This window comes from Erigeron canadensis, chromosome 9, assembly GCF_010389155.1.
Source record: "Erigeron canadensis isolate Cc75 chromosome 9, C_canadensis_v1, whole genome shotgun sequence".
Classification (NCBI taxonomy): Eukaryota; Viridiplantae; Streptophyta; class Magnoliopsida; order Asterales; family Asteraceae; genus Erigeron; species Erigeron canadensis.
The window spans coordinates 30,493,397-30,506,082 of record NC_057769.1 but is presented as its reverse complement, the minus strand read 5'-3'; the positions used below and the strand labels follow the sequence as shown (position 1 = coordinate 30,506,082).

General features: G+C 32.1%; 1 protein-coding gene across 1 annotated transcript; it reads left to right on the top strand.

The window, feature by feature from the left end:
• The first annotated feature begins 6,416 nt into the window (after window positions 1–6,416).
• LOC122583551 (uncharacterized mitochondrial protein AtMg00810-like) lies at window positions 6,417–7,601 on the top strand. The gene has a single exon (XM_043755944.1). It carries the CDS (start codon window positions 6,417–6,419, stop codon window positions 7,599–7,601), a length of 1,185 nt encoding a protein of 394 aa, XP_043611879.1.
• The last annotated feature ends 5,085 nt before the right edge of the window (window positions 7,602–12,686 follow it).

The following is a 12,686-nucleotide window of genomic DNA, read 5'->3' as shown; positions in this document are numbered from 1 at the left end:
ATCAATATTTATATGGAGTTAATGTTCGTATGTTTCCTTCTCTAGTTTTCATATTGACTAATATACTTGAATTTTAATTTTTAAACTTTGATTAATATATTATGAAATTAACCGTCACGCCCATCATACGGATTTGAAGACTAGTCATATATAATCGTAAGTCAAAGTGGATTTGGTAGACTTGTAATTACGCGTGTCATTCTGATATGCGTTTGTATAATTTTGCTCCACGTCTAGCACCTTGCCTGAGATTGTAATAAGTCAATGTGTCGTTCGATCAAAAATTAAAAAAACCACATGATAGCTAATAAAATAACTTGTAGAAGAATATTACATCTATTTATTAATTAAAAGGTCACAAATTAATGTCGAAACTTAATTGGGTACATAATGTTAGCATATAAACAAACAAGCTAACACATGTATATTATGCCAAACACCCATTGAATATACTAGAAAAGTACCCGACTATCCGTACAACTCGGCAACCGAACATGTATATATTAATTAGTAAGCGGCTAAAAGGTTAAAAGTAACAGTTGGGAATTGGATTTGCCGAAGGTCGTCCTTGTTGACATAGGTCGACAGCAGTCTGGAAGAATAAGACTCAATGATCCCTTATATCAAAGATGAGTTTGGATAAGATCTATATATCAAAGAATAAGACTCAACCTTCCCTTAATAGTGACCCATTTTATCATTTTTAAGAAAAAAATTCAAATCCGTGTATGGTTGTATATAGTTTTTTCTTTCACCATAAATATAAAACAAACGAGAAGGAATTCCAATTACATTAGTTACAGAGATCTACATATAAATGGTTGACAACTTTTCACATATCAACATTTTCTCTTAATTCTCTCACAACACTTAGTGATTAATTCATAGTTATTGATGCGCACTCTAAACTTAATTTGTCCCATGGAAAGTGAGTGAGGTCACCCTTAGCCAATATGTGGAGTTGTAATAGGTGATTAAATAAATACAATTAAGATCATTTATATCCTTTAAAGTTATAGCGTATAAAACTATATAAATTCGTTAGTTAATAATAATGATGAATGTTAGGTGTTTCGACTTCGAGTTGGACGTCAGTCACGTCACCTCAAAAATTTACTTTCATTTTCACCACGTATCCTCTGATCGATTTGTTGACAAGATATATGTAAGAAAAGCGAAATGACTTTACAGCTACAATTGTTGACGAAAAGCTCAGAAATCATTATGTTATAATTGGTACTGCAACTAACTATTCTCTTTTTCTTTTATCATCATGTCTTTGAGTACCATTTTGCATTAGATTACATGATATAACACATTGTAGTACGTAGACAACGATTTTACCGGCATGTTTAACACTACACTTTTTAAATAACTACTCCATCTTCATTATAAGTATAAACACCTTTACACTAGAAATTAAACCACATATCTCAATTGTTAATTTTTTTTTCTTTAACATTTAATAACAGAACCGCTCATCCCTAGTGATCCCTACATTCATTTTTGGACAGATGTCATCGCAAGGATTTAAAAAATATACCCTGATATAATAGTCCGCCAAACAACACGACAAATAAGTAAGGGTAAAACCGTAAAACATTTGTTTTTATATATATATTTGAACACCTAGGTCTGTTCAATTCGGGCCAAAAGCTCATTGAGGAACTTTAGATACAAGTAGCTAGACTATTACCACATTATTTCTGTCAATTTATCTTTCATTTTTTACATATTAATCACATATATTTATTTTATCAAACTTTTAACTAAGTTTCTTAATTTATACTGTAGTTTATTTTGCACAACCATTGGTAATAATTTTAACCCTATATATAAAACAAGAAGTGAAATAATATGTTGTCGACAATTATCATACTTTCTTTTATTTTGTTAGTTTTCATCGCTTTTTTATGGTATTTCGCATTCCTCGAGGGAGTTATATATATGTTGAGAAATATAATTCCATTCTCAAATAAGATTGTTGCTTATTGCATGATTAGCTCTTTTCAGGTGTATAAGATGATCAAGATGTAGCTTAAAGTATTTTGGACTTCAAGTGTATACTTTCTGGACTAAGAGTGCAAGTTTCTCATTTAGAAGGACTAAAGCTGTACAAGAAGAAACGAGAGAAGTACAGGGGTCATTTGTGACTTTCTTGAAAGTTTTTTCCTAGTATATATAGAAGGTTATAACCCGATTAGGGTATATACTTGTATAATATTTTCTGCATCAATTCTGCTTCTCTCTCTTGAGATTCATTCGTTTAGATAGTTTCTTTACGTTTACAATCAAGATTGTAATAGAACACTCAATAATATAGTTGAGTGAATCCATACCTGAATAGCAGTGGTGGATGTTTGTTATTGTTGCTTCATATAATCAATTTAGATTGATTAGATTTCAGAATTATAAGTGAATTAATTGAGATTAATTCTGGGTTCAAGTTTTTGTTCTTGGTATCAGACCCAGGTTATTCAGAAGAATAATCGAATTAATTTTGTTAAATAATAATTTCTAGGATTCTAGATCTCCGATTTAGGGTTTCACTAATATTTGGGGATTTTATCTTTTGATCTGGTATTGTTAAACGGCGTATGATTCCTTGATCACCGTTACAATTTCTAGATCCAATTGTTTTAGAATATCCTAATTTGTTCAAAATTAGGGTTAGGGTTTCTACTGTTCATCGACTAAGAGAATCGATTGAATAGTTCAGGATCTTCTTCTTGATTCTATTATTCATCGACTAAGTGAATCAATTGAATAAATAGAATTGTTCTTCCTTTATTTCATCCGATAGCACTGTTTGTCTTCTATTCCCTTATCTCTTTATTATTTTTCAGTTATATTTTTTTTTTCTTATTCTCATTCAAAACATTGGTGTTAAACTTGACCTACCTTTTGAAAGGCAAGGAATCCTGTCCCTGGCACCTTTGGGAGAATAAGCTCTTATTTTCAAATATATATATATATATATATATATATATATTCTTCTCTTTTTTTTGTTTTTGTCATTATAATTGCTAATTGAGATTAACTGCTTATCTGCTTGTTTTTTTGTAATTGAGATTAACTGCTTATCTGCTTGTTTGTTTGTAATCTGTTATTTGAGTTAAAATGGATGATGGTAATTTGAATGATTATGAAGAATATGGTTATGTGTCAAATAATGATTCTGAAAATAATGTTACTCAGATTAGCAAACTTGATCTTAGCAGTCCTTTACATTTGCATCCTAATGATTCTTCCACTCTGTCTATTGTTTCCATAAAGCTAAAAGGGACTGAAAATTATCAAATCTGGAGTTGTGCTATGATTCTTTCTTTAGAAGCAAAAAATAAAATAGGTTTTGTTGATGGTTCTTGTAGAAGGTCTAATACTGATGAAGTGTTAGGAAAACAGTGGGATAGATGTAATGCTGTTGTACTTTCTTGGATTCTTAACTCAATCAATGAAGAATTGTATTTAGGGCAGATATTTAGTAGAAAAGCTAGTCTTGTTTGGAAAGAATTAAAAGAAACATATGACAAAGTAGATGGTTCTGTGATTTTTAACTTGCATCATAAAATTAATTCTTTGTGTCAAAATGGTATGCCATTATCTGATTATTATCATAAGCTGAATGCTCTTTGGAAACAATTTGATGCTTTGGTTCAGTTACCTAGATGTATTTGTCATGCTGCTTCTGATTTTACTAAGCATACTCAATTAATGAAACTTATGCAATTCTTGATGGGTCTTGATGATATGTATGTTAATGTAAGAAGTGCCATTTTAACTAAAGAACCTATTCCTGATCTTAAAACTGCTTATTCTATTTTGTCTAGAGATGAATCACATAGAGGTTTAACTTCTAATTCTGGTTCTCAAAAGTCTAATTCTTCTGCTTTCATGTCTAAAGTTGGTTCTGGTAGTTCTTTTCCTACTATGAATAATTTTTCAAAAAACAGAATTAATAATCCTCAAAATTCTGGTAAAGGTCCTTCTGTTGTTTGTGAAAACTGTGGTTTTAATGGTCATACTATGGATAAATGTTTTAAGATAATTGGATATCCTCCTAATTTTGGAAAGAAAAAATTTAATACTCAAGGAGGTCAAAGAAAATTTGCCAATAATGCTTCAACCTCCAATACTGCAAGTTCTTCTTCTACTAATCTTTCTGATGAGCAGTTATCTAGAATTCTTAATCTGTTGAAAGATAATCCAGAGTCTTCTCAAGGTGTGAATGCCAATATGGCAGGTGTGTTGTTTAATTCCAGTAAAATTTTTAATAAAAACTTTAAGAAGTTTTTTTGTTCTAATTCAAATCTAAGACCTAGTTATTCTAAAAAAGGGTGGATTAATGATTCTGGAGCTAATCATCACATTACTTTTTCTGATAACAATATGGTTGACATTATTGATGTTTCTGCTTTCAAAATTAAAGTTGATCATCCTAATGGTACTTATGCTTATGTACAAAAGATTGGTAACTTACAGTTAACAAGTTATTTGACATTATATGATGTTTTAGTAGTTCCAGAATATTGTGTTAGTTTGTTATCTGTTCATAAAGTTGCTAAACACCATAAGTATCTTATTGCATTTGATGATAATTTTTGTTATGTGATGACTCAGGATTTGAATTCAATGAAAATTCTAGGAACTGGTAGACAAGTTGGTGGTTTTTATTACATTGTTGAGAATATGCAAGGTATTGATAGATTAATTACTTGCAATGTGTCTAAACCTGTTTGGCATAGCAGATTAGGTCATCCTGCTGATAATGTGTTAAATAAACTTCAATCTGATTTACATTACAAGAATGATTCTAATCTGAATTGTGATATTTGTTTATATGCTAAACAAACCAGAGATTCTTTTCCTAAGAGTAGTCATAAATCTGAATTTTTGGGTCAACTTGTGCATTTAGATGTATGGAGACCATATAAAGTTACTGGTAGAGGTGGATATAGATTTTTCTTAACCATTGTTGATGATTTCACCAGGGCTGTTTGGGTTTATTTATTGAAGTCTAAAGATGAGGTTTTAGAAAATTTTGTAAGATTTTACAATCTTTTAAAAAACCAGTTTAATAAAACCATTAAGACTTTAAGAAGTGATAATGGAACTGAGTTCATTAATAAAGCTTTTTCTACATTTGTTGAGACAAATGGAGTTATACATCAAACCACTGTTGTGCATTCTCCACAACAGAATGGTATTGTTGAAAGAAAACACAGACATCTTCTTAATGTCAGTAGATCTCTTATGTTTCAAGGGGTATTACCTCTTAATTTATGGACCGAATGTATTTTGACTGCTTGCTATTTGATTAACAGACTGCCTTCTTATGTGCTTGATGGAAAGTCACCTTATGAGCTTATTTTTGATAAAAAAAAAAAACCTAATCTCTCTCACTTAAGATCCTTTGGGTGCTTATGTTTTTCAAAAAATCTAAATATCTTTGATAAATTTGCTAAAAGGTCTACTAAATGTATTCTTTTAGGTTATTCTAATGTTAAAAAGGGTTATAAACTTCTTTCTATTGAAGATAACAATATTTTTTTTGCAAGAGATGTAAAAATTTTTGAAAATAGAGAAACATAAACATAAAACTTCTGATCTTCCTATGGTAAGTATAGAAGATCAAATGAACTTTTTTGATTCTCATGAGTACCCTTCATCTCCCAATGATGAAGAGAGAGATAGTGGGAATGATGGTGATGGCAGCTCATCTCACTCTGGCAGTACCTTTGGTATTACTAGTGAAGATGTTGCAGCAACATATGAGTTGGACAATAATGAAAATGCTGAGGGTAATGATCATTTAAATGATCAGATAGTTGAGGAGGTTCTTGTTGAGAATCAAAATTTAAATGAAAACAATCCTTCTAGTTCTGTTCAGCAGCCTTTGAGAAGGTCTAAAAGAACTTCTGTCTTTCCTTCTAGCAAATACAATGATTTTGTTGTCTATAGTAGTAATAAATATGGGTTAGAAAATTTTGTTTCTTATTCTGCTTTATCTTCTAATTGTTTATCCTTTGTGACTGAGCTTAATAAAAGTACTGAACCTCATAATTTTATGCAAGCTAGTAAAGAGAAACATTGGTTAGAAGCCATGAGTGATGAGATGGAAGCATTATACAGAAATAATACTTGGGAAGTTACTGAACTTCCTAAAGATAGAAAGTCTATAGGTTGCAAATGGGTTTATAAAATAAAATATAAGGCTAATAGTGAGATAGAAAGATATAAAGCTAGACTTGTGGCTAAAGGTTATGGTCAAAAGGCTGGTATTGATTTTGATGAAACATTCTCTCCTGTTGTGAAAATTGTGACTATTAGATGCTTAATTTCCTTGGCTGTGCAAAAGGGTTGGACTTGATATCAATAATGCTTTCTTGTATGGTGATCTAAATGAAACTGTTTATATGGACTTACCTGAAGGATTCTTTGATCCCAATGATAAAAGAGTATGCAAATTAAATAAATCCTTATATGGTCTTAAACAAGCTCCTAGACAATGGAATGCTAAACTTACTGAAGCTTTAGCATCTGATGGTTTTGTTCAAAGTAAAAGTGATTATCCACTTTTTACTAAATCTGGGCAAAATTACTTCATAGCTTTGCTTGTTTATGTAGATGATATCATTATTACTGGTAATAATGAAGATGAAATTAAAAGATTCAAAGTATTTTTGCAAACTCAATTTATGATTAAAGATTTGGGAATACTTAAGTATTTTTTAGGTATTGAGGTTATTAATACTAATAATGGTGTTTGTTTAAATCAAAGGAAGTATTGCTTGGATCTAATCTCTGAATTTGGTCTTCTTGCTGGTAAACCTATTTCTGTTCCTCTTGATCCTAATGTTCATCTTTCTAGTGAAGATTCTGAGAATGATCCTGTTCTTAAGAACATTACTGAATACCAAAGGTTGATTGGTAGACTTATATATTTGACTCACACTAGACCTGACATTGCTTATACAGTGCACTGTTTAAGTCAGTTTATGCATAAGCCTCTTAATTCTCATTTGAAAGTAGCATTAAGAGTATTGAGATACTTGAAAGCTGCTCCAGGTAAAGGAATACATATTTGTAAGTCATCTAATCTCTCTCTTAAGGCTTTTGTTGATTCTGACTGGGCAAAATGCATTTCTAGTAGAAGAAGTGTTATTGGATATTGTGTTTTCTTTTGTGGTAATCTTGTTTCTTGGAAAAGTAAGAAACAAAACACTGTCTCTAAATCTTCTACTAAAGGTGAGTATAGAGCTATGGCTTTTGTTACATGTGAAGTTATTTGGATAGTTAAAATATTAGAGGATTTACTTGTCAAAAATGTTCTTCCTATTAAAGTGTTTTGTGACAGTAAATCTGCAATTAAGATTGCAGCCAACTCTGTTTTCCATGAAAGAAAAAAACATTTAGAAATTGATCTTCACTTTGTGAGAGAAAAGATTTTGGCAGGAGTTGTAAAGATTAAAAAAATAGATGCTGCAAATAATATTGCAGACATTCTAACAAAAGGGTTGGATAAAAAATCTCATGATTTTCTTTGTAATAAATTGACTCTTTTAAATGTATTTGAGAATAGCATTAAGGGGGGATGTTGAGAAATATAATTCCATTCTCAAATAAGATTGTTGCTTATTGCATGATTAGCTCTTTTCAGGTGTATAAGATGATCAAGATGCAGCTTAAAGTATTTTGGACTTCAAGTGTATACTTTCTGGACTAAGAGTGCAAGTTTCTCATTTAGAATGACTAAAGCTGTACAAGAAGAAACGAGAGAAGTACAAGGGTCATTTGTGACTTTCTTGAAAGTTTTTTCCTAGTATATATAGAAGGTTATAACCCGATTAGGGTATATACTTGTATAATATTTTCTGCATCAATTCTGCTTCTCTCTCTTGAGATTCATTCGTTTAGATAGTTTCTTTACGTTTACAATCAAGATTGTAATAGAACACTCAATAATATAGTTGAGTGAATCCATACCTGAATAGCAGTGATGGATGTTTGTTATTGTTGCTTCATATAATCAATTTAGATTGATTAGATTTCAGAATTACAATTGAATTAATTGAGATTAATTCTGTGTTCAAGTTTTTGTTCAATATACTTTTAAGTTGCCATTTGGAATTGACGAGTGCATGTTTAACAAGCTAATTGAGGTAGTATGAGCTCATTTAATTAAGTCTAGCTCGAGTATAGTACGTAGTTTCAGAACTCGAGTCAAACTCGACTTGAAACTTAATTACTACTTGGTTAGTTCCACGAATTGAGGTTAATAATTAATTAATATTAGTTCGGCTCGTTTAATTAAAATTAAGTTTGTTCAGTCATTCGACTTGAGTGAGCTCTTCGAACTTCATAAGTCCAACAAGCTAAGATAAAGTGAGTTATATTAGTTTTTTTAATTTAGTTATAAGAGTAACTTATTCATGATTACAAGTGAGATTATTCGAGCTCTAAGTTCCAGTAATTATACGAGTTTTAAATTCGCGCTTGAACAACAACTAAATATTCGAGTTCAAATTAATATCCTTTTGAAATAATATTCGAGCTCGAACCAAATACCTTAAACAAGCCGTGCTTGTACCGTCCACATGCATCTACTAACTCGATCATGTATACATATATAGCTTTTCATAAACTTAATATACCTTTGAAAAATGTAACAAGTACGAAAATCATCTTATGAATATAATGATGACATATTTCATACTTTCATTTATTTATTTCATTGTAATTACAAATGGATGCCGTCCGTGACAGTAGTGACACGTTGAAATCGCCTTGGATTGGATTGGATGACTTTGGATTGGGAGAAATCTGTGGTGGGCCCCTCAAACATGAGGCAATAATGAACTCATCTCAAACATGTCTCACAATCAGGATGGGCCTGCAATTAGTATGTGGCCGGGCGACAAAATAGACCTTAATCTGGCTTGGTAAATGCGGGAATAACATTGAAAAAATTGATACTGTGGCTTAGGCGGCTCAATTAGAGGGGCAAGAAGCGATTAACCGATTTCGGTTACCATATTTAATAATCGGTTTCAGTTATTTTTTTAAACAATAATAACCGGTTAGATAACTTGTACCAGTTAATAACCGGTTTATAGGTTTTAAAACTGAAGCCTATCTAACCGATTTCGATTAATAATAACCGGTTAACCGATACCGGTTAACCTATTCGGGTTTTTTTGACCGCCCATTATAATATTGAGAAAGTGGTGAACAATGGGGGAAAACAATCATTTCCGACAAGTTTGAGCAACGAACCCATATTTTAAATAAACATCATTTGAAAGCTTACGAAATTAATCTATATATAGTATAGATATATTGAAATTCATGTTGCATCTAATAAAAGAAGCATTAATCTATATATTGAAAACTTACGAAATTAGCTGATGGTGCGATATTTTCGGTTATATTTAAGTTTATGGATATAATATGATTGATATATATATATATATATGTATGTATGTATATATTATGTGATTAACCGGTTATTATTTGGAATAATTAACCGGTTATAGGTTAACTGGTTAATAATTGGTTTTGGTTTTGAAAAGAGTAATCGGTTAGTAACCAACGGTTTCTGGTAACCTATAATCAGTTTTTACTATTCCGATTACTAACCGGTTTCAGTTACGGGTTATAAATCGAGTCGGTTCGGTTTTTTCTTACACCTCTAGGCTCAATATGATCGGCCTTTTGGATTAATAAAATTAATGTTCCTCTACGTCGAAGATTTTTTTTCTAGCTTTTATAGATGCGTTAATCAAATTATAATACCAATTTGGAATACTCACTCTAAATCGCAATAAGTCATTTCATTTAATTTTCGTTTGTGCCAAATCTAATGTATAACTATACAAATATGAAGATTTCAAATTTTTGGGGCTTGAAGCCACTTGTTCACTTACTTTAACGTCGACTCACTACTGTATTACGGTAAATAAAGAGGGATCCTAGTCTAAAGAGATAAGAGAAGGTCCGGATTCTCCGAAGCAAGCTCGTAATTATACCTCGATCATAATTATATATTTTTTTATCACTCCTTTTATGCATAAATGCGCGTGTTCCAACTTTTAGCATACTGCTCGCTTTAGATATTATTGTTATGGTTCAAATCATTAACATATAACACTTCCAGTTTAAATAAAAATATGTGTTTCTATAAATAAATTGAGTAAGTTCCGTAACTAAAATTATAAAAAACTAAAAATGTATTATATTTAAACTAATTTTGGAAAAAGAAATTTCCAGCATAACAAAATATATTATATTTATGGTAAATCTGTATAATGTAGGTCTTAGTTTAACATAACAAGTAGACATGATTACCATATGAGAAGAATACCCGCGCAATGCAGTGGCGGTCACGGCGATAGGTGGTGGTGGTGGTGATAGTGACGGTAACGATGTGGTTATTAATGTAAAAATAATTGATGTAAAAAGGGGTAATGTAGTTATTTGTAGGGTTAAAAAATGGATTTTGTAAATAATCTCATTAAAAATATTATAATTAGCTATATATTTGGTGAAATAAATTAATGGAAAAAGAAGAGAAATAGTTTGGAGTGATAAGGTTGAAAAATATTTTAGGGATATTTTGGGTAGATGTGGTGTGTGGGTTAAGAATGTGTTGAAAGTTAAGAGTATTTTAGATATTTTAAAGATCGAAAGTTAAAAATGAGGGAGGGGTAGAGTAATTTGTTTTATAGAGAAGTTAGATTAAGTGAGTTGAAATTTGAGTTTCAATTTTGGACATAATTATATTGTGTTTTTTAATAATCCCCATTCCCCACTTTTGTTAACTTTTTTTTACTTTAAAATACAACCGCTTACAACTCGTGTTTACAAACACACAAATAAATTAAATGTGAGATACTAACTGTATTGTTGAGTTTAATTAAGTGTGGAAAGGAAATAAAAAAAGGTAAATGGGCGGGAACCCTCTGGTCCCATGTATCATTTTTGATACTCAGAGCGCACACCGCATAGTTTTCATAAGAGAGGAGGAAAATCATAAAATTTATTTTTAGAATTTTTTTTTTTTTAGTGTGGAAAGGAGAGGAGTGGAGAGGATAAAATTCATTCCTAAGATTATTTTAAGTGTGAAAAGGAAATGAGTGGAGAGGATAAGAAAGGAAAGTGTGGTTGTTTTTGTTTCAAGATTTTTTATCTCATTTTTGAGGTGATTAAAAAGGAAACTTTCTCTCATCTCTCTTTTCCTTTCCACTCTTAACTTAAAGTATTGTTTAGTTTGATTAACTGTGGAAAGGGGAGGAGAGGAGAGTGAAAATCATAAAATTCACTCTTAAATTTTTTTTTTTAAATGTGGAAAGGAAGGGAGTGGAAATAACATCAAAAGCAACGTGTCCTAAAGGCACGAAAGCGTTTTGAATTTAAGGCTGCCATAAAAGCTTTATGACCGCGCTCAAGCACATAAAGTCCATGCTCACGTCTGCCTCATCCTAAAACTTCCTTTGTGAGACGATTCTGAATAAAAAACACATTGTCAAAAAATAAACATCAACGGGATTATCAGATGTCAATTTGCTAATTAAAAGTAGGTTTCTTGTGAGATGAGGAACAACAAACACATCTAATGGATCAGTATTCTTGGAGAAAGATGTATTACCAACATGAGAAATATGTGAAACATGACCATTTCCAAAACTGACTTGGTCATTACCTGAGTAAGAAGCGGATGAATCAAGATTCTCAGGTGATGGCGTCATGTGAGCAGTAGCCCCAGAATAAGCAAACCAATTAGAGTTTTTATCATTGACGTGACATTGAGCTTGAAATACATGGGCCAAGTTGGCATTGATGGGTGGTCCACGATGAGCAAAGGTAGCCAGATCTGGACACGAGTTGGCGTAATATCCGTTTTTTCCTGCACAATTGACAATGAGGGGGACGACGAGCACGAGCACGACCGCCTGTACATCCACCCCGAGAATACTGGTTGTTTCGTCCACGACCAATATAGTGACTACCACGTTGAGCATTGAACTGGGAGCGGTTGTGTTGAGCATTAAAAGCCACTAGAGCAAGGGAATCAAGCGTAGAGTTGAGAACTAACTCATGGCCTTCAGCTTTAGCTTGAAGAACTCGGAAAGCGGGACGAGGTGTGATAGCCCGGTAAGAGGTGGAAAAAGACTCGAATGATGGTCCAAGGCCACGAAGAAACCAATGATACATCAACCGGGTAGCCGATGGCAGCAAGCTAATCACATAAGGATTTGAATTTTCGACCATATTCAGGAACTGGAGAATTACCCTTTTGTAGTTGACGAAGAGAGTCACGAAGATTTTGCATCCGCTCCATGGAGTCATAGCTATAAGCGGCCTCAAGGGCAGACCAAATATCACGAGAAGTAGTAAGTCCAAGAACCCCAGTCATGGTTTATTCGGTAAGAGAAGACTGAAGCAATAGAAGGACACGCTGATCAGATTCTTTCCACGTAGCATACGCGGGATTTGGAGATGTTTTATTATCAGTTTTAATAGTAGATGGGGGCTGCTCAAGAGTACCATGAACATGGCTTTGAAGATTTTTATACGAAAGAACGGGAAGAATCTGACTTTTCCATAAAAGATAATTAGTAGATGATAGTTTGATAGTGATCATGTGAAGTATGGTAGCAAGGGGAATGGAAGTGTCATTTGATTGA